The sequence below is a fragment of the Camarhynchus parvulus genome, chromosome 5 (genome assembly GCF_901933205.1).
Source record: "Camarhynchus parvulus chromosome 5, STF_HiC, whole genome shotgun sequence".
Classification (NCBI taxonomy): domain Eukaryota; kingdom Metazoa; phylum Chordata; class Aves; order Passeriformes; family Thraupidae; genus Camarhynchus; species Camarhynchus parvulus.
The window spans coordinates 58,320,687-58,343,074 of NC_044575.1; the positions used below are offsets into that span (position 1 = coordinate 58,320,687).

Here is a 22,388-nt window from a genome sequence, read left to right on the forward strand (position 1 = left end):
ACGATAAGCTGGTCTTAGCTGTTATCAGTTTCTCTGTCAAACTGTGGATTTCCACACTCAAATCTATTTTAAACACGGGCTTACTTTTCTGTTTGCTTTCTAACGTTGGAGACTTTCCACAGCCATGGGCTGGACTTTTATTTGCACTGTAGCTGTAGAAGCAGCTCATGAGCTTCAGTTAGAATAATCTTTTGTAAGTGAAAACACCCTGGTTTTATTGAGGTGTTTGGGGGGAAAAAAGTTTATCTAAGATGAGCCCTCTTCAAGAAATCACGTTTTTGCTTAAGAGCTTGCCACATGATTTCAGTGGTAAAATTAGTGTTCTTTAGAAGTACAGATAAAGCCTTAGAGATAAGAAATGGGCTCTGTGCCTTTTCACTGAGCTACTGATTAAGTTAATGTTTGCTATGGTAACTCTTGTCTTAAAAACAACAATCTTGGTATCTTGGTTCTACCTCTACAGTGCTGTTCCTGCTTAGTGTTTGATAACACTGGGAAGGGGGAAAATAGAGGCTGGGAATTGCTCTTTAAAAAATAATAAAAAAAAAAGTTAATGTGTTGTTGCAGTTGTGTTTCTTTTGGGAAGGGGCATATGGGGATATTGCTTAAGTTATTCTGGCTTCTGTGGCCTTTGTCTCCTCTAATTGCCTACAGACAGAAGAGGAAATTACTTCAAACTGAGAGTAGGTTCATATTAGGAAATATTAGTTAGCAGGAAAAACTTTAGTCAGAAAAGGGGTGGTGAGGCCCTGGCACAGGGTGCCCAGAGAAGCTGAGGCTGTCTCTGGATCCCTGGAAGTGTCCAAGGCCAGGCTGGATGGGCTTGGACACCCTGGGATGGTGGAAGGGGTTCCTTTCGAGGTCAGGAGCTTGGAACTCAGGAGCTTGGATGATTTTTAAGGTTCCTTCTCCTCCACCCTCCTTCCTCCTCTGTCTTTAACTCCTCATCGTCGCTCCACTGTGGAGGCTGTGCTGAGGCAACCTCCCTGTCGGTTTTCAGGATGTGCATCATTATTCGCGCCTGGAGAAAGCGATTTGGATGTTACTGTAAATACACGGCCGCGCTTCAGCTGGGAGCCGCAGTGCCCACAGCAGCGTTACTGCCTGCTTATGCTACGGCTACTCCCTGTGAAGCCCCACGAACCGGAACACAACGCCCCGATCACTCTGGGCTGATCCCAGCGGTGCTCCCTTTCCTCCTGCAGAAGGAAAAGGGCGCAGTTTTGTTTAAAAATTAAGATTGTCCCGCGCCCTCCCCCGCTCCCGCCCGCCGCCTCAGCGCCCCTTCCCACAATGCCCTGCCCGGCAACAGCGTCCCACGTGACCCGCGGCCCCAACATGGCGGCTCCCAGCGGCCGCCGGCCGCAGCCCGCGGGGCCGGGCGGGGGCAGCGCCGCCGGGCCCGGGGCTCTGCGGGGCGCCGAGGAGGATGCCGAGGGTCTCTACGTGGCGGTGGAGCGGTGCCCGCTCTGCAACACCACGCGCCGCCGCCTCACCTGCGCCAAGTGCGTGCAGAGCGGCGACTTCGTCTTCTTCGACGGGCGCGACTCCGAGAGGTACCGGCGGCGCTGAGGGGAGCGGGGCGGGCTCTCCCTGCCCTGCTGTGGTCGCTGTGCCTGGGGGCGGGCCATGGGGACAGGGTTGTGTCCCTTCCCCGCTGTCCCGGGGCTCGGGGGTCTCAGGGTGTGGGTGGCGAACGCTCCGGGGGCCGCCGGGCCCACCCTGAGACCGGGGGCGGACGCAGCAGGACCCTCGGTACGAGCCTTGAAATCATAATATTTTTAATAATAATAATAATAATAATAATTAAGGAGTGACCCCGAGTTTCACTCGCTCAGGTGAAGATGTGTCCGTGTCGATGTAGCCACAGAAGCTCCAGGCAGTTCAGGGCACAGAGACCCGTGCAGTGTTATTTCATACGATTTACCTCTTTTCGTTAACGCTCCTTGAAATAGTAGTTTTCTAAATCGTTAAGCAAAATTAGGAAGGTGTATAAGAAAGAAAATAAACATTTTCTTGTGTGTATACCCATAAATGTGGACAAAAAAGTATTCGCTTGAGTTCATGGTGTGCCTCGCTGCTCCTTTTGGAGCGCTGGCTCTCCCTGCCTGAGCGCTGTGCCCATAAACAAATTTCCTCCTGGAATGACTCAGGTGGCTCCTCCAGCGCTGCCGTCCAGCCCAGATTCTTCAAAAGTCCCCAGGGCCATGTCTGGAAGGGCTCTGATTCTTGGCTGGCACCGTGTTCCTGGTCCCTCGTTAGCAGCTGTTGGGAGCGATTCCTGAGGCTATTTTGGGAGGTGTGTGGGGTGGCCGTGTCCTCGCTCCAAAGGCTCCTTGTGTCCCCAGGAACAAGGGGACAGTGGTGCCTTTCACCCACCAACATCCACGGCAGTGGGGAAATGCTGTCAGCCAGTGTGAGTCAGCTTGCAGAACTCAGACTTTAGTCTGTCACTGAAGTCTGTCTGTCTGTTCCCTTTTTTAATGTTAAAAAAAGCTGTGTTGGAGAACCACAAACTAGATTTAGCCTGTCTAAAATAGGTGGAAAACGTGTAGTTGTGTGAGACTGCTTGGGGTTTTCTGCAGATTCTATTAAAAGGTTGGATATGGAGCTCGGAATATAAACCAAGTTTGGGTTTTTTCCTGTCTCTTTTGCAGCCTTAACTTTTTGGCTAAACATCAGGTTTAATTATAGAAATTCAATTGTAGCCTTTGTTAGAGTTGAAGCCCTGTTGTTTTGTATTAACCAAGGCTTAAGAAGCCTCTGCCCATCAGGAAAATGAAGTCATAAAGAAGCAGCTTTAGCCAAAGTACCAGAAGCAGCAGTGTAAGAGAAAACCCTCTTTATCTTCTCACTTGAGACAGGATCAGCTTTTCTGTCTGACAGTCACTGCATCCTCCTGAGAAGCTTTCACTGCCCCACTTGTCTGTGGCTGGAAAGGCTCCTGTATATTTACCTTGTGTTTTTTAACTGCAAGGATTAAATCTCTTCTTTTTTTTTTTTTTTTTTTTTTCCCCCTTCTCTGCCTGGAGATCACAGTTCCATCTCTGGGGGTCACTGTTCCTGTATTAACCTGGAGCCTTCCTACACACTCCATTTCCCCAGGCTTTGTTTCTCATGCTGCTCAGAACTTTTCCATGAATTAATTGCAGTAGTGCACTTCATTAGAAATGGCAAATTTATTTTAATGAATTAAAGGAACAGCACATCTGTATGAATAACACAACGTTGACAACCTAAATATCCCCAGTGGCTGCAGGAACTCTGTGTAGGGACAAAAGCTTGGGGTTTGAGGATAATGTTTAAACCATGTCTGAAACATTTTGTTTGCATTCTCTAATTAATATTTGGAATGACTGATTTAAGAGTGGGGAAGGGGTCAGTTTTCTTTGTTTGCTCTTTGTGGGAGTCTCTGAATTTCTTGTGATGTGAGCCCTGGGAGAGGGGGAGGTGTTTGAAGTGATGACCAGAGCAGAACCGTGCAGGGACAGGTGCAGTTCACTGGGTACCTCTCAGCTGCTGTTTACAGCCACAGTTGTTTATTTATTTATTTTATGCCTTCTAGTAGTGCCTGGGTTAATTTTAGATCAGCCACTGCTGGAGGAGTGTCATGGCAAGGGCTTTGCTGAGTGGTTCAGTGTGAGAAATTCAGAATGTGGAAGTGTTTGGGGGCACTTGGGCCTCCCATTTGTCTTTTTGAAGTGTTACAGATGGAGGAAAAGGATCATTATCTTGCTGGTTAAATAGAAAGAAACCAAGCATTACTCCTTGTATCCAACAATGGTTTCTTTTTAGCATATTCTTGTGAATTTTCCTTAAATGAAGACAAACAATTTCATGTTCTAATTATTTAGATTTCATGGGACTATTTTGTGAACTAACTTTTAGAAGAACTACAGTAAAATTGGAAGTTTTTGATCTGTCTGGCAAAAATCACACCCCGTATCTGTGAGGGGGAGAGACTGAGGAGCTGTTAAGATTAATTACTTAAGGAGAGCTACAATTAAGGATGAGTAGTCCAGAAGTCCTCCAGTAGAACAGTCACTGCCATCCTTCCTTTCATGACTAATGTGTTGTGTGTTCAAAAGCCAAGCTGGCATCTTGATGTTGGTCTGAGCTCAGAGCTTCTTCTTCCTCCTGGGAATGTCCTCCAGCCTGTTGTGTGCATAAATTCTCAGAGTGTGTTTCCCAGACTGCTGAATTGCTTTGCTTTGTGTATCTGCAGATGGCAAAAGCCAAACTCAATGTAATTGTGATGTCTGAACCTGGCTAATTTCTCCAAGCTGTGGGTTCTGGTTAGGAATAGTGATTTTTTTCAGCAGTTGTAGTGAATATTGTGCCCTCAGCTCCTTCAGCATTAATCAACTCCTGTAGATTAATATGTAGATTAATGTAGGAAGCCCCTCTCTCTGGTTGCTTCTCTTTAATCATGAACAGGTGGAAATAAGCCAGGCAACCACAGAAAATCTCACCTTAATGTGATAAAACTTGAGGAAAGAGAAACATTTCATGGGTAATTCAAGATGTTCTCTCCTCTCAGTTTACATTCAATGGGAGTTCCTATAATAATTCATCCCAAGTTTTGTTTCTTTGCCAAATTGAAAGGCTGAAGATATATAAAGAAGAAGGAGTTGCAGGATGCAGTGCAATTGAAATCAGAGCTATATAAAGCAGTGGAAATGTTTGCTTGGGAGGAAGCTGCTGGAGGGTTTGGTAGGAGCTGTTTGACGTCGCAGCCGAAGCGCGTGGTGAGCTGCAATTTCTGCAGGCTTCCACAAGCACTTCTGTCTTCCCTCCACAGCCAGAACTTCATTTATTCTGTATCCTTTGACAGATCATTCAGCTTTTTGCTGATGTGATGGACAGGAATTGGGTGATTCTGTTCAGTCAGGGTCTGTGCCCACGGATCCAGCTCAGAAACCAAGAATTGCCAGATGACCCCAGCGCTCTCCCTGGGTGGCTGCTGAGTGAGCTCTGTGTTTCTGGGCCAGGGCATTTTTGGTGGCAGCCAAAGGTCGGGGTGCAGGAGGTGTGCTCTGCTCTGTGGTAAACAGGAGGCTCGTGCAGGGCCTTTTGTCATCTCCAGGGTGACTCCTGGGGTGAGGACACACAGGAAGAGGGGATGAGCTGGGCTGAGCAGCTGGGCTCCAGTTGCACCACATTCCTCCAACTCACGTGTGGCCTCTGGCTTTTGTGCCAAGCACCTGCATTTGGTTTTGGTTTGTTTTGGAAGGAAAACAGATTCTTTTGCTTGACTACAAAAGCAGCAGCCAGTGGTTTTGTTGTTCTAATGCTAATGTCATCTGGGAGGGCGGTTACACATGCTCTGAATCCAAAGGTAGTCACCAAGCATTCAGCACTTGAAGGAAAAAAGTGAAGCATTTTGAAGTTTTACCTGAAATCAAATCCACAGAGTAACAGAGAGGGAAATCCAAGATGTCATCCTGTCAGGGCTTAGTGTACTGTTCTTTCTAAATAAAGCATAAATGTACGTGAAATGAATGTAAAATCATAAAATCACATGGTTTGGGTTGGAAGGGACCCTAAGGACCATCTAGTTCCAACCCCTGCCATGGGCACCTTCATGCCCCATCCTGCCTGGCCTTAAACACTTCCAGGGATGGAGCATCTACAAATATCACAGCTCTGGTAGGATGAAATCATCAATTCTATGTGTTGCAGAGAAAAATAGAATCAATTGTGGAACAATAAGGGGGGGGCAGAACTTGGCTTCTGTATACTGAAAGGGTGAAACACAGGGTGATGAATACTGCAAAAATTCCTTTCTGATCAGTTCCCATATCCTAAAGTCCAGTGCAGCAGAGCTGAAGCAGACATTTGGGTCATGGGCTGTGTGAGATAGTACTTTTAATTTCTCCAGTGACTGAAGGTTTTTTAAGTACTCCATGTTTTTTGTAACACACAAAACACTGCTCTTGCTAAGCTATAAATCTAGAAATAGCAGTAATTTTCTATTTGTTTGATAGTTCAACACTCTGATGTTTCTCCAGCTTGGAGGCTCTGTTGCAATTCCAGTGAGACTCATGCTCTAGAATTCTGCAAGAGTTTTACACATTTAGTCATTAACTTCCCCAGATCAAGACAGATAGCTGAGGTTTGGAGAATCCCCAAGCTTCAATTTTATTATCTTTTTCAGACAACTTACAGTGCTGTAATTGTGCAAAATATCAATAAAAGAATTTAATCTCTTCCAGGTTTTCAGACAAGAAAGAAAGGCTGATGCATCTTAAAACCAAGCAGAGGGAATTCCAAAAACAGTAAGTTGTATTTATTAAATTGATATAAAAGCTAAGAGATCTCATAAAAGGAAGCAGTCTCTTTTAACACACTGTTGCTGCAGACAGATGAAGTCCAGATAGTCATAAAACTTTCAATCATGTTTTTTCCTCTAGTGTTTTGAAGGCCATGGAAGGGAAAGAAATAACTGATCAGCTGGTGAGTTGCTCCAAGTGTCCCATGGTTTTTAAACTCTCTGAATTCCTAGATCTCATAGTTTAAAGTTACAGTTTGCCTTGAGGGCATTGTGCTGCTTTCCCAAAGAGCCTCTTGTAAGCAAAACTGAAATGGGCTCTGCCAGCAGAGTGCTCCAAGCTGTCTGAATTTTTCATCTCTCACTAGATATTTGTTCAGTAACTTATTTTACCAGTTGACTTCATACTAAGCACTCATTTTGTTTGTGGCATTCTTCTGTGCACAAAACACTGTATGAAATATTTAGTTGTTTGATCCATTCAAGAGCATCCTGCTACTTTTTGCACGAAAGCTGCTGGCTTTGCTGTTAATCATTAGTTCAGCATGTTTGAAGTCGTTTGTGCCCTAGAGTTGCTGAATGTTCTTTTTCAGAGATGGAAAATAATGTCTTGCAAGATGAGGATTGAGCAGCTGAAACAGACCATTTGCAAAGAAAATGATGAAATGACAAGACGTGAGTAATGCCTGTGCTTTTGTGATGTGGAAAAACTCCCTGTGCCTTAGAGTGAAAAATCAATTGAGGTGAATTTGAGTGTTAGTTTTTTTAAAAAATGGTGAATTTCCAAACTGTTTCTTCCTAAATCAACTTGAAGGCAAATCACTGAGTGGATTTTGGCCTTTTTATGCTTGGGTTTTAATTAGCAAACAGCAGACATTATTCAGCTGGATGGAGATGGTTTTGCAGCAGCTTTAAGAGCAAATGCTGAGCAGCCTGTGACTCTGGCTGTGTCCCTAGAGATGGCTTTATTCAGTGTAGTGTTTCTGATCACTTCCTCTTGATAAGGAGGAGCAAACAGCTCTGCAGCTGTCACAGATTTCCTGAAACTGCTGAATTTTAACCCACACCTGTCTGAAAATCCTAAAATCCTACTTGAGCAAGAGTCACTGAAGTTAAGGTGTAGGCTCCATTCAGAAACTTCAGTTTTTGAAACCCATTGGATTGTTTTACACTAAATTTGCAGGGTCATTTTTCAGAAGAGATTATGCAGCTCTCCTTACAACCTACATGCCAGGGAAGTAGAGGAAGCGTATCCAGAAGCATATTGATTGAATCTGGGATATTTTTATGGCTTGAAACTCAAGAGGAGCCATACAGAGAGTGGAAGCAGTGGCAGAACCTGGGAAGAGTCATAAAGGATTAGCATGGGCTTGGGGTGAAAAATCAAAAAGGCTGAGATGCAAAATTATTTTCAATTAAAAGGGAGGATGGATAGTAACAATAATAAATGGATGATGAAGAAAAGGTGAGGGAGCAGAAAAGTGTGTAGTTAACAGGAAAGAGAGCAATAACAGTGCAGAGAAGTTTGAGGCATTCATTCAGTGCTGCCTTTGCTTCATCTTCCTACAGAGAAAATGGGATCAGCTGCTTAGCCAGGTTAAATTTGACATCATGAGAGGACTAAGGAAAGGAAACAGACAGATACAAATTAGTTTGCTTTATAGAAGCCAAGGAACAAGCTGAGGTGGTCTGTGGAGCACTTGGGAACACATGAGGGAGTGAGGGTATGTCAGGAAGCTGAGGGCAGTTCCTGCCTTCAAAGGGTGCAGCAAGGCAGAACCTCAGAGTGGTGGCACAGGAATCCTGTCACAGACCTAGGGGAGCTCTGCTGGTAACTGACAGGCAAGGTGGGTAAAAACAGCCATCACTTGGTTATGGTATTCTTGTCAAATCCATGTTTTGTTATTTATGTCATGATATCCATGTCACATCAACCCCTCATCTGGGGATCAAGTGCTGCAGTGGAGGATGAAGCAGAAGCTGCACGTAACTTGGATTTGGGCACTGCCTGTAACTTGTGAGCAAACAAAATTTGCTGTGGGTGTAACCCCTGCAAGGTCATCACAAAAGGTTAGAAAAGCTTCATTCAAAGAGTGGTGGCACTGGTCAAGCTGAGGAGGTGAGGCAGGTGGAGCTCAGCAGTTCCTGGCCCAGTTCCTGGCAGCATTTCCCATAATAGCTCAGTAGAATAGAGGGTGGAATGGAGGAAGCCAGGCTGGGTGGTGAAATGACTTCTGTGGAGACCAGGACCAAGTTCAAAATCATGCAGATAAATAGACAGCATCATTTGGAAAGGACAAAATCAAAATCTCTTTACACATTGTTGTAAAGAGAAACATAAACCCAGAATGGGGGATGGTGGTGAGATTTGGCAGGAAGGGATCTGGGGAATTGCAAATTAAATAAAAATGATCAATCTTGTGCTGCTCCAGAAAGGTTCAGGCCTCTTTCTGGGTTAACTAATATAAGTGCTGTATTTAAGATGGAAGCAGTTATCCTGCTGTGCCAGGTGTTGTTGTTTCAGTGGAAGCCTGGTGTCCAATTTAAACAATTTAAGAAAGATACAAATCATCTGAGGAAAGTCTGAGTATTGGAAATTAAATAGAACAGCTTAGAAAATTCATGTTTGGTTTAGAGGGGAGGAAGTTGAAGAAAAACAAGCTTTTCAGTGGGTAGAAGATTATTGTTATGGAGATTAGATTATGACTTTTTGTCTTTTGCCTGTGAAGAAAGGAGAAGAGGAAATCAATGTGGTTTTAAGGAATTAGTCACCTCTTCTCAAAATGCTCTGCTCTGGAGGTGGCAGAGTTAGGACCAACCAGGGAGTGGAGTTCTCCATTTTCCCACTGTTCTGTGGAATTTATTATCTGCAACTTCTGCAACTTCTCTTGGCTCACAGTGAATTTGATTAGATGTAACCTAAAAACTGAGCTGACTATTGCCCAACTAACCTATTCTATTGTTAGCTCAGTTGCTTTTGGAGAGAGACCAGGAATGAATTCCAGCTGTGAGTAGCCAACAGATCAGGATCCAATTTGGTCACTTTTGGTCCACATTAAAAAGTGTGAAAAGGTTGTTTCTCTGCTCTTGGATGTGGCATAGTTTAATTTTCTGAAATAAAAACCATTTCTAGAACACTGAGTTCCTGCTTTTGGAGTTGACTCTCCTGGAGACCTCAGTAATTGGTGGTGCTTAAAATAATGTTTTAAAATCTGTGTGTTTGCCTTCTTTCTGTGCAGAACAGTTCAAGGAGACAGGCTTGCAAATCCCTGGCAGAGCCCTCTGGGCAGAGATCAGTGTGCCTGGGCTTGCATTTATCAGGCAGTGCAGGTGTGTGGGGCACAGTCCTGAAATTCTCCTGGGGACAGATTTTTAATCACCTCATAAAGCAGAGGTGCTGTGCAGAGGGCAGGACTGTTGTCTGTGCACTGGGACAGCTGAAGAGGAAATTTCAGTGCAGTGTCTCCCCTATTCCCAAATAATTGCTGTTGGACCTGCAGGGAAGGGAGTTCACTCTGAAAAAGTAGCCTTTCAAGTCAAACATGAATGTGAAAATGGAACAGCTGGACCTTTTCCTCCTCATCCTGTCTCCTGTTCTTTTTGCAAAGGGAGAGTTTAGGAATATGACTGCAAGTGTTAATTGATTTTCTGTTGATGTTACAGGACTGCTTAAAGGAAAGGGAATTACAGCTGACACATAGGGATTCTGGTATTGCTCAGAGAAAAGTGGATTTTTCTACTGCTCCTCTAACAGGGGTCATTTATTTATATTATATAAACCTGAGGATTATTAGTTCTTATCTTCATGGAGGAGCTTTTCTCACCTCCTTAATTTGGCACTTTGCATCTCCCACATACCAGATCTTCCTTCCTACCAGACACACCATGGACTGCAGCAGATCAGATGACTGGAAGTAATTCCTGATGTTCAGAGAGAGCAGCCTCTGTGTCTGCAGGGGCAGGCACACCTCAAACTAGGGCACAGGGAGAGTTTTAAACATGTATTTGGGGACAGCACAAGAAATCTTTCCCTGTGCTTTTAAAAGACAGAGGTGGCTGACCCTCATTACTGCAGCCACTTATTTTATATCTGAATTAGCAGATTTTGGGATCATCAAGATTGCAAAAGACCTGTAAGATCATCAGGCCCAACCCTGGATGCTTCAAGATGCTCTTGCAGGGTATTTTTCCAAGCCTCACATGTGGAGTGAATCCAGGCAGTTGCAGCACTTCAGCCCATGAGCACAACTCCCATTTGTGAGTGGAAAGGGAGATAGCCAGTGTTCCCTGTGGGAACAAGGAGCCTGCACTGTTGGGATCCATGAGAGAATCCCAAATAACCCACACTAGCAGCAGCAGAGCTGCCAGGACTGGTGAATGAAGATGCTATCTGCACTTGATTTTGGCTGCAAGCAGGGCAGGGCTTTTTTGGCCAGCACAATGCAAACATGTACAGTCAGGCTATTTCTGTCAGGATGATTAGCTCAGGAGTTTAATTAAACTGGGAAATCTTGGCTTTTGTGCTCCAAATCCAGAAATAGCTGGGTAAGAGATAGGGAGAGAATAATCCCAGTTGCAGTCTCTTTGGAGATCTCCAGAGGAGATTAAAAAGTTGTACCACTGAGCAGCTGGAAGAAGTTAATAGTTTAGCAGGGTTTTCTGTTTTAAGCTGCCACAGATCTTGTTTTCCATAAATATTAATAAAGCTTTTCTCAAGCTTTTCCTACAAGCACTTCCCAGCTCCTTTTCCAAGGGATAACATCTGCTGTTCTCACAGACACAGAGGGGCTGCTGAGGATTAAAGAGGAGAACCAGAAGCATTATCGCAGGGCTCAGAGGCACCAGGAGAAGAAGGAGAAGATCCAGAAGCACAACAGGAAGCTGGGAGACCTGGTGGAGAAAAAAACCTACGACCTGAAAACGCAGTACGAGCACCTGGCCAACCTGCGGCGCGCGCACATCCTGGAGCTGACCTCGGTCATCTTCCCCATGGAGGAGGTGAAGACAAGCATGAGGTATGGCTGGCTTGTCCTTTTGGGATCGTTTTGCTTGGTTTTAGGCACCCAGAAGGGAGTTGTGTCAGTCTAAGGTAGGTGGTCTGGCTCCCTTAGGGTCTGGGAGGAGAAGGAGGAGGAGTTGTGTTCTTACCCACAGATAGAGGTCCAGGATGGAAGAATCTGAATCTGGAGGTACTTGCATTTCCCCACTGAGAGAAATGAGCTGAATGTCCAGGAAGTTTTATATTTTAAATTTCCTTAAAATATGGATTCCCCAGCCCTGGAAGTGTTCAGGACCAGGCTGGACAGGGCTTGGAGCAGCCTGGTCTAGTAGAAGGTGTCCCTGCCCATGGCAAGGGTAGAATGAGATGAAGTGTCCCTTCCAACCCAAACCTTTCTAGGATCCTACAAAAACAGGTAATTAAAAATCCCAGAGCAAATGAAAGTAGTTTTGGGAATGAGGACTTTTGCAGAAAGGTCTATAAGGTCCTTTCCAACCCAAACCATTCCTGGATTTTACAAAAACAGCCAATTAAAAACCCCAGAACATCTGAATCTGGAGGTGCTTGCATCTCCCCACTGAGAGATATGATCTGCATGTCCAGTATTAAACTTCCTTAAAATATGGATTCCCCATCCCTGGAAGTGTTCAGGGCCAGGTTGGACAGGGCTTGGAGCAGCATGGGGTAGTGGAAGGTGTCCCTGCCCATAGCAAGGGTAGAATGAGATGGTCTGTAAGGCCCCTTCCAACCCAAACCTTTCTAGGATTCTACAAAAAGAGGTATTAAAATTCCAGAGAAAATGAAAGTAGTTTTGGGAATGAGGAATTTTGCAGAAGTGGTCTATAAGGTCCTTTCCAATCCAAACCATTCCTGGATTCTACAAAAACAGCCAAATAAAAACCCCAGAACAAATGAAAGTCATTTTGGGACTGAGGACTTCTACAGGAGTGTTCCTACCAGCACTTTGCCCTGGGTGAAGCCCAGCTCAGTGCCTGCCAAGTGTGTGTTTGATTCCGTTCCCAACCACTCCAGGGACCCAGCAGACGTGTCCTCAGAGAGTGACAATGCCATGACCTCCAGCACTGTGAGCAAGCTGGCAGAGGCACGGAGAACCACGTACTTGTCCGGGAGGTGGGTGTGCGACGACCACAACGGGGACACCAGCATCAGCATCACGGGGCCCTGGATCATCCTCCCCAACAATGGGGACTACTCTGCTTACTACAACTGGGTGGAGGAGAAGAAGACTACACAGGGACCTGGTAAGGGGCAAGGCATGGTTTTAGGCAGCTGGGACACTTTGGGTGCCAACAAAAGGCACTGAGGAGCAGTAAACTTGTCCATTTGTTCTCAGGCTGAGCCAGAAATAAATGCCAGAATGGGGTTTTATGAGAAGATTCCCTGCCCAGTTGAAACTAGGTGGTCTTTAAGGTCCCTTCCAACCCAAAGTATTCTGTGATTTTATGACTAGTCTGCTGAAATCTTCTTTTGCATGAAATTCTCACTGGGATGCACAGCACAGTGAAATAGAGAAAGTTAATTATTCACAGTTTTGACACAGTTCACATGTCATCATCTTAACAGGAATTCCAAGAATTACTATTTTCTTCCAACTTCTGACAGATTTCTCTGGAAATGATTGCTAGATTCAGGCTGTTCTCCTTGCTTAGAAATGACATATTCCAGAGTAGACTCGAGGAACATATTAACACACCCACCAAGACTTCATTTAAAACAAAGATTTCATGTTGTTTTTATTTCTTTCAGATATGGAACATAATAACCCTGCTCATACCATCAGTGCTGCATTGTGCTATGCAACTCAGCTCGTTAACACTTTGTCTCTCATACTTGATGTAAATCTTCCCAAGAAGCTCTGCAACAGGCAAGTAAAAACACAGCAGGAGAATCTGTGACCTTAGATCAGGTTAGTTTGAGGAATAAAGTCATGAATTGGAGCAGCTTTTGATAACACGGGTGGCTTGTGGATTTTTGTGCTGTTTGAGGGGAAGGCTAGCAGGATTTGAGACCACAGTTAACAGTCCCTCCCTTTTTTTTTACATCCTGAGAGGGAGACCAGCCATCAGAGTTGAAAATAACACCTCTCTAATTGACATATTCAGCATCCTCAAATGAGAGATGAAATATGGCAGTGCACAAATGGCACTTTTCATTTCACTGGACCCCACTGTGCTCCACAAAATCCCAGCCCAGTCCAGCAGCTCTTGAACAGCTCTGCTGCCTCCTGTGCTGTAGGGCAGGTGCTGTAATATGGCATGGCAGCAGTCCCATGGGATAAAAAACCTAGGAGTAAACCCCATATGGGTTGAAGAGCACTGTTAGAAGGAGTTGCAGACCTGCTCAGACTCCCAGGGGTTCCAGATGTGCTGCTGAGATTCTTTAAAGCGTTTTAAAATAGTGGTTGTCAAAGTGAGGGAACAAAAGTTGGGTAGGGTTTCAGCTTTTTCCCACCCTGTGGCTGGGGGGTTGGAACCAGGTGATCTGAAAGTCCCTTCCAACCCAAACCCTTCTGTGATTATCTGATTTTGTTTGGGTGTTCAGCCCTCACAGAAGGAAAAGGTTGGGAACAGGAAATGATGCAAGACTTTCAAGGAGATCTGAAACAGTTTGGCTCAGGTGGATCTGAGTTCCCTACAGTTCCCACCACCTGTCCTGTGGAAACTGGTGAGGCCAGGGCAAGCAGAGCTTGTTGATAAAATGCTCACAGTCCTGCTAGGTTTAAAATTAATCTCCTCAGCACTCTAGGACTGGCTGTAGACTTTGAACATGTGCTCACTGCGAGGATTTTTACTCCAGGATTTGTTAGGAAGCCAGGGCATGGAATGCTGATGCCTCCAGTAAGTGTATTTTCACAGCATTTTGTTTTCTGTGTGTTTTTGTGTGTGGGGTGTTTTAACAGTGAATTCTGTGGAGAGAATCTCAGCAGACACAGGTTCACACGGGCAGTGAAGAAGCTGAATGCTAATATCCTTCACCTCTGCTTCTCTCAGGTAGGAGGGATGCACATTTCATATCTTTAAATAGCTTTTTAAATATCAGCTGTGCCTGCCGGTTTCCTTCAGGACCTGATCATGTTGTTTTTTTTCCCTTCCCCATGTCAGCATGTAAATTTAGACCTGTTGCACCCCCTGCATACCCTCAGGAACCTCATGTACCTGGTCAGCCCAGACACCGAGAACCTGGGCAGGTAAGAAAAGCAAAATATGAAAAGCAAAATATGAACTTTGGAATTGATGCCTTTGCCTTGTTACTTGTGAAGGAGTTTCTCTCCTGTTGTGCCTATAGATCAGTCCTCAGCACAGAAATCAGGGTAGGTCCAGGAGGAGGAAAGACTGGACAGAAAAAGGGGCTCCTGAGTAGGGAATTAAATTTACAGATGTGTGTTTGCTGTGCTCCTGCCTATGGCAGGCTCAGCTGGAGGTTTTGCAGCTGATGATGGACTCATTTCCCCTACAGCCAGGAGCAGCAACTCCTTCCCCTCAGGGAACAGCAGCACAAATGCCAGGCAGCTTTGCCATGCTCCAAGTGTGACCCTGCCCACACCTTGCCAACGTGCAAATACCTGAGAGCATCCAGAAATACAAACCCTGAAAGAATCCCAGGCAAACCTTTCCCAGAATACTTCCAGTCAGTGAACTGCCTAGACCAAAGCTGACCCTTTAAATAATACTCATTTATATGTAAATTAAGATTAAAGACAGCTGTTCTCTTAGCTTAGAACGTGATGAAAAGAACATCAGTTCTGGCATGCATGCACTGGGTTTAATAATTTATTTCTTTTTTTTTACAAGTTAAATATAAGAAAACAAACAACACTGATTTCCCTATTGGGATAACCCAGACACAAGTCACTTGTGCCCAAGACAGTCTGCAAATATTTGTTTGATGTGCCTGATGTTTTATTCCCCCCTTAAACACAGTGAGTGATGTTCTGAAATCTTCTTTTCTGCTTTGTTCTCTTGCACGAATCTGGTTTTATTCAAAAACCTGCAGTGCCACTAAGAGGAGCTGCACACAGTTCCTTGTGTTCTCTGGATCTATCCCTACTGAGCCAGCCCACAGACATGGGGAGCCACATCTTTGTAAAAGATTTTGGACAAAAATCTGTGCTTGCTGCCTGAAATAGAGTGCTGGAAATAGTCAGAGGATGGAGAGCTGTGTCCTCAAAGGAAAGCAGCTGCTCTGAAGGGTGCAGGGGCTGCAGTGGGCACCTGTGCAGGTGTCCCAGAGCTCCCCAGGCACCAGCTGGGTGCAGGGAGTAAAAGAAAGGGTTACAGGAGAGCTGGATAAGATACCCAGCGGGCTGCTGAGTGGCTTTACAGACACCACTGGGAGCAGAGAGCCTGAGCTGGTTGAAATGAGGCACATGCACTTAGCAGAGACATTAATTACCCACAGGAATGAAGGCAGGGATTCTGCTTCCTTCTGTCATCCTCTCAAGGCTGGATGAGTTTCTGGGATGGATGCTGTCATCAGGCAGGAGTTGCTGGGCTCAGGACAGGGAGAAGGGTGGGACTCGGTGGCCTTTGTTAGACAGGAGGTCACTTGAGATGATCTAATGGTCCCTTCTGGCCTCAACCCTGATGACTCCTTCTTGTGTTGCCTTGTTAAGCAGAAGGCTTTGCCAGGAGGCAGAGCTCCCATTGCTTTCCAGATTATGAAAGAGGAGTGTTTGCCTTTCATTTCTCAGCTGGCTGCAAAGTTTGCAGCAGCCAGCTCTCTTTGTTTTCCTTTAGATACCTAAGCCTGTGGTTGCCTGACAATCTCCTTTATATGCTGCTGGTTTCATATGCTTATAATTTTACCAAGCTTTAATTATCTGGATTAATATTTCCCATGGCAAATCACTGCTTAAGGCTCCTTCTCCCACTGAGGCTGCATAAACTCTTGCCTGTGTTAAATGATTACTGTGTTTAATGGTGGGACTCAGTGATCTTGGGGGTCTTTTCCAACCTAAATGATTCCATGATTCCATCAAATCCTGCTCATGTTCACGGGGCAGTTTTGTGGCTTGGAGTGAGCTCTGTCAGGGACTCTGCTTGCTGTGGAGAATCCACCTTTTTCCATGGAATACAGGCAGCCCAAAGCAGTGGGATGGGCGGGATGCAATCGCCTCTCCCACCAGGCAGTGGCAGCAGGGAACTCTGAGTCACAGCGCGGCTGGGACCCTGCAGGACCCTGGGGATGCAGCCCGTGGCCCTGCTCAGAGCATCTCCCTGCCCAGGAGAGGCTGAGGGAGCTGGGGCTGTCCAGCTGAGAGGGGCCCTCAGCCCTGTCTGTCCCTGCCTGCAGGGAGGGCTCAGACACAGAGCAGGCTCTGCTCCAGGGGCCCAGCAATGGCACCAGAGCAACGAGCAGCAACTGATGCCCACAAGTTCCATCTGAAGGTGAGGAGGAACTCCCCTGTGCAGTGACTGAGCCCTGAACAGACACCAGAGAGGGTGTGGAGCCTCCCCCACTGGGGACATTCCAGATCCATCTGGACCCAATCCTGTGCCCTGTGCTCTGGGATGACCCTGCTGCAGCAGGGAGATGGGACCAGCTGAGCCACTGTGGTGACTTCCAGCCTGAGGCACTCTGTGATTCTGTGTTTGGAGTGTTCTCAGAGGAGACCCCTCAGCCTCTCTGGGCAGTCTGTTCCAGTGTCTGGCCAACCTCAGAGTGAGAAAGAGCTTGAGGTGTTGCTTGGGGCAGAGTGGGAAGTCTCCACTGATGAGACTGAAGTCTCTCTGGTTGTGCCAGACCTGGGAGTTGCAGGTACAGCCAGGCAGAGCTGAGCTCTCTTGGTGTTGGAAATTAAAGCTGCTCCACATCAAGGCAGGATTCCCACCAGTGGAGCCCCGAGTTATCACCAGTAGCTTTCTCTGCTGTGTGTTTCTCTGTCCCTGCCAGAGCAGAGCTGCTCTCCCACCGTTCCTGCTCCGTGGTCTGGAACCCTGTCCCTTCTGGGCCAAGTGTTACATCCAAGGGGGTGACACCAAGCTCCCTCTGCCAGCTAACAGAGACAGAGCACTTCATCTCTGCCGTGCCTGGCAGAGCAGGCTGCTGGGGGTGGGAGGACAGAGGCACTGATGGTGTCCTCCCCACAGGTCCGGCCCCTTTGAAATCAGCGCCGACCTGGAGGACTCCATGGAGTTTGTGGAGCCGAGCGCGGCGGGCGAGACGGACGAGAGCGGCGACGAGCGCGTGAGCGACGAGGAGACGGACCTGGGCACGGACTGGGAGAACCTGCCCAGCCCCAGGTTCTGTGACATCCCCTCTCAGCAGGTGGAGATGCTGCAGAGCCAGAGCACCCAGGTGTCCCAGCCCATCGCCAGCAGCAGCGCGGGCGGGATGATCTCGTCAGCCGCCGCCTCGGTCACCTCGTGGCTCAAGGCCTACACCGGGCACCGCTAGCAGGGCTGTGCCAGGAACCCCTCCCTGACTGGGCTGTAATCAACCTTTACCTATTCAGTTAAGTAGTGCCTGGAACAAAGGAAAGGTCAGACTTCCGTTTTGTAAACCGGAGAAAACCTTTTTATTTCCCCAAGATGACTGTGAGGGCCCTGTTTTGTAAATGAGCTCCGTGCTCCCCCCGGATCCTGCCAGGGCACTTGGTGTCTTGGTTCTGTCTGTATCGAGGATTGGCAAAGGACCCAGCGACCTCCAGCTCTACTTTCTGAAGAAGAAACAGATTTTGGAGTGTTTGGATCAGGAAGGCTGCTCAGGGTGCGGTCTGGACAGTGGTGCAAATGCAGTTCCCACTTTCTTAACTCCTTACAGGGTTTTCCTTTGTGTGTGTGTATTTTAAATCTGTCGTGCATAATGCAAAAATGCGTATTTCTAAATTTTTTTCATTCAGGACATGAAAATTATGCATTTTTAACATGTTTTCTAATCTCTGTTGCCATATTTTTAATACAAATGATCAGCATGGACAGGGAATTCACACAGCAAATTGCTCTTGGTTTAGATTTGGTTGTGACTCTTTACCCAGTTTTGCCATAGAAAACTGGCTTGTTTCATGCTGTTTCCACTGGTAGGTGTAGAAGTTTTGTGTTGTGCTGAGGCACACAGGCTCTGTACTCTTAATACCATACACCAAAGAAACACTGGACATTCTTTTGCTAGACCCACATTGGATGCTGATACAGAATTGCATTGTTGCAATAATATCCATCGGTTACCACACCATGTTGCCACTTTTTAGCATTAGAAAACCCCATTTCAAGCCAGTTTGGTGAAGTCATGTGCTCTCCACACTACATGTGTTTTTAACCCTATTTTATTGTATGTTCATGGTGGGGTTTGTTGTTTACTGACTGCCAAGAAGTTGGTTTGGTTCCCCTGGCACAGCTGGCTGGTGGAACCCCAGGAGGTGGGTGCTGAAAGGTGACTTCATGAGCAAGGGCTCCTCCTCTTCCTCTGCCCTGCAGGATGGGACACCCACGGGTGGTTTGCTCAGCAGAGCTTCCAACGTTTACATTTAGAGCTGGGACAGTTCCTCCACAGGGCCAGCCAAGGAGGAGCCTCCTGCCCTCCCTCCACGAGGGAGGATTTCTGCCACTGCCCCGCAGCTCCTGGGGACACAGCTCCTGACGAGGACGTGGTGACAGAGGCCACATCCCTGCCTGCTCCCAGCTCCAGGGCTGGTATTCCCAGCCCCCTCACAGGGTGTTTGGTGGTGGATTTCTCTCTCCCTCTCCAGACTGGCCAGTGCTGCCCCTGTCTGCATGCAGGAGGGGTGGGAAGCCAGGTGTGGCAGTGACACCCATGTGCCACCCACCCCTCCACGGCAGCTGCTTCTCTTTAGCCCTGAGCTGGGCGTCCTTTGTCAGTAGTTTCTTCTCGTTTTTCTTTTTTTTTTAAACCAAAGACCCTTAACTCCATGCATTGTCAGACAACGCCAGCCTCTCCTGCCGCTGCTCTGCTCCAAGAGTTGGGTTTGTTTTAGGAGAACAGCCCAGGCCCCTGGGCTGCTGCAGCTGATGGGGGCCGTGCCCCCAGCCCCGCTGCCAGGCTGGGCTCTGGGCTCTGCTGGCTCACAGCACTTTAGCACCCACAGCTCTGAGCAACCAGCACACGCCAGTATTGGAAACTGGGCTCACAGCCCAGCCCCTTCTGCTTCCCCGTGGATTTTGCACTGGACCCCCCCATCTAAATACCTTTTTTTTGTTGTTTTTTAATAGGCATTTCAGTCCCTTTTTCATTGCTGCCTTTGTGCTTTGAGCCCCAGAAGGTCAGGCCATGACTCAGCTTCGTGCACTGTCACTGAACTTAGGGAAAGAAAATCCAACACAATAACTTTTCTAAGCCATATTCTTCCTATCCATGTTTTCCAAAATAATTTATTTGCAACCGTGTCATACTCTGAGAGTGCACAAGGGCACCCTGAGGGTGTTCAAATGTGTTGGGGTGGGGCTTTTCATGGAATCTTTTTTTTGTAACAGAACACAAGGTTGTGGTGGTTTTTTTAAAAGTGTTTTGCACATGTGTAGCTGAGGAAGAATTGTGTGTGTCCAAATCTTGAGTGCAATCACCAGGATTCGTTTCCCAGGTTGTTTAGGGGGGTGAGAGAGGGAGGGAGGGAGGGCAGGAATATCCATAATTATAAATATTTGAAGGCAGCCAGCTGAGAGTTTACAAAACTTTTTGTGTAGCATGAACACGGGAATTTCAGTTCTGGCTGGGACTTCTGGTGGTGACCAGTGACCTGGGGTGGCCAATTTGGGCTGCCAAGGAAGAGCCTGATTGCAGGGCCCAGCCCTGTGCTGAAAATCAGGTGCCTGTGCAGGGTCTCAGGTGGGACACCTGGGGTGGCTTTTTCACCTGGGGAAACTCACAGCCCCCCCTCTCACAACATCCAGACTTAAGATGTAACTAAACACAAATGGTTTGGTTTTTTGTTTTTTTTTTTGTTTGGTTGGTTTTTTTGTTGCTGTTTTTTTTTTTCTTCTAAATTTTATTGTATTATTGCAATAAATCTTGAACAGTAATTTTTTTTAAAGTTGTATATTTATGACTGTTACTTCTGCGTGGTTTGTTTTTCACCGTGCTGGGCAAAGTACACAAGAATTTCCAGCCTTGGAAGCATCACAGGGACCAGACCTGTTACAGTGCAATCAGTCATACAGAGGTGGAATAAGCAATACCCATTCTAAAAAAATACTCTTACATAAAATAACTGCATCTCCATGGGAGCAGGGGGTGGAGTCCTGCACAGCACACACACACACACACACACACACATCCCTCTATGTACATGTAAACCTCTTGGGTGTGCTGGGGATGTTTCTGCAGGTGGTGGATTCCTTCTGCATGCAAAGCTCCTCATTACAGGCTCATTTCAGGATGCAGGAAGGTGTCCATCCATCTTTTGAAGGATGGAGTTATTCAAGTGAAGCAGTGTCAGTGGCAGGGATGGGAAAGGGCCCAGCACAGGCCCTGGTGGTTCACAGGCTGCTGTGAACAGACAATGGAGGACAAACAACCCCTCCCACTCCATTTTTTGTGGTTATGGGATGGGGAGGACCGATGGCCCTGTGATTCCTGGCTGCTGGACGCTCAGGGGTGGGAGCAGCAGCCAGCTGGGGCTCCTGCACACAGAGCTGGGCAGTTCATGGCCGTGGTCACAGCACAGTCAGGTCATGGCCAGGGCAAAGCCACGTCTGGGCCTGAGCTCAGCTCCTGCTGACAATGCTCAGGTCATTTCTGCTTAGGCAGGACCAGCAGCAGCTTTTGTCCTCTGCCCACCCTGGGTTGTGGCAGGAGAGCAGCTGAAAATGGCCTCACCTGTCCCTGCACCAGGAGTGCCTGGAGCAGCCAAAGGCAGGTGGGAAGGGGAAACAGCCCCAGGTGAGGCTTCAGCACCATTTCCACCGTGCAAGAAGTGGGAGTTGAGCCTCAGGTTGGATCTGCCAGTGCAGTTTTGTGCAGCTGTGAAATCCTAGAATGGTTTGGGTTGGAAGGGACCTTAAAGATCCCCTTGTTCCACCTCCTGCCATTGGCAGGAACACCTTCCACTGCCCCAGGTTGCTCCAAGCCCTGTCCAACCTGGCCTTGGACACTGCCAGGGATCCAGGGGCAGCCACAGCTGCTCTGGGCACCCTGTGCCAGGGCCTCAGCACCTTCACAAGGAAGAATTTTTTTCCCAATCTCCCATCCATCCCTGCCCTCTGGCACTGGGAGCCATTCCCTGTGTCCTGTCCCTCCATCCCTTGTCCCCAGTCCCTCTGCAGCTCTCCTGGAGCCCCTTCAGGCCCTGCCAGGGGCTCTGAGCTCTCCCTGGAGCCTTCTCCTCTCCAGGTGAGCACCCCCAGCTCTCCCAGACTGGCTCCAGAGCAGAGGGGCTCCAGCCCTGGAGCTTTTCCATGGCCTTCCCAACAGCTCCAGGGGCTGCACAGGGCAGAGGCTGCAGGACCTGGGTCCAACACATGGAACTGAGCTCTGCTGCAGCTTCCCAGGATTCCTCCACAGGGAACAGGGCCCAGCAAAGGGAAAAGCTGCTGCAGCACCAGCCAGGATGGAGCAAGAGCCCAACCACAAGGCTCAGCCACAGGCAGCTTTCACAGTGCTGTCCATGCCAGGAGAGCCCTAGAGCTTGATGAAAACTGGAAGCTTATGGACAATGGAAATGTTATTACAACTTCTTTGCAGGCCTATCTGGAAATTCAGTCCAGACACTCCAAATGCTCCCAGGCAGGGAAGTCAAGCACATGGTGCAGTCCTTCATTCTCAGTTCTAAACACTGAACTTTGTAAATCCAACACTGGCTTTTTTAAATTTTTTTAATTGCTTCTTAGGGAAAAAACCCAAAACCCTGACATTCATCAGACCTTGGCTTCTCCCTGAACCATCCCTTAAGGAAACAGAAATCTGCATTTTACAATGTTACAGGAAAAAAAAAGCCTGCAGGCAGCTCAGCATGGCAACACTCAGAACCAACCCATTCTGAATGTAAAAGCTTGCTCTGTGAAACAATTTTTAACAGCAATGCTGTGCAGGAGGGACAGTTCCAGCAGACAATGTAATAAATGATGTATAAACCAGCCCACGCTCCCCAGCCAGCCTGGGGGCAGGGCAGGGATAGGGGAGACACCAAGTTGTCCTCTGCCTTCA

General features: G+C 47.3%; 1 protein-coding gene across 1 annotated transcript; it reads left to right on the top strand.

The window, feature by feature from the left end:
* Window positions 1–1,338: 1,338 nt before the first annotated feature.
* On the top strand, window positions 1,339–20,266 carry ATG14 (autophagy related 14). The gene is made up of 10 exons (XM_030950497.1): window positions 1,339–1,556; window positions 6,216–6,278; window positions 6,414–6,456; window positions 6,865–6,946; window positions 11,049–11,286; window positions 12,303–12,532; window positions 13,038–13,155; window positions 14,191–14,281; window positions 14,393–14,478; window positions 17,381–20,266. Exons 1-10 carry the CDS (start codon window positions 1,339–1,341, stop codon window positions 17,685–17,687), a joined length of 1,476 nt encoding a protein of 491 aa, XP_030806357.1. The 3' UTR covers window positions 17,688–20,266.
* The last annotated feature ends 2,122 nt before the right edge of the window (window positions 20,267–22,388 follow it).

What these genes read in the sequence shown, in the direction of transcription:
- ATG14 (XM_030950497.1), top strand. Translation starts at nt 1,339, where the DNA reads ATGGCGGCTCCCAGCGGCCGCCGGCCGCAGCCCGCGGGGCCGGGCGGG. An exon ending in AAGAAATAACTGATCAGCTG is followed by an intron (nt 6,457 to 6,864) that starts GTGAGTTGCTCC and finishes GTTCTTTTTCAG; the next exon opens with AGATGGAAAATAATGTCTTG. An exon ending in TTCACCTCTGCTTCTCTCAG is followed by an intron (nt 14,282 to 14,392) that starts GTAGGAGGGATG and finishes TCCCCATGTCAG; the next exon opens with CATGTAAATTTAGACCTGTT.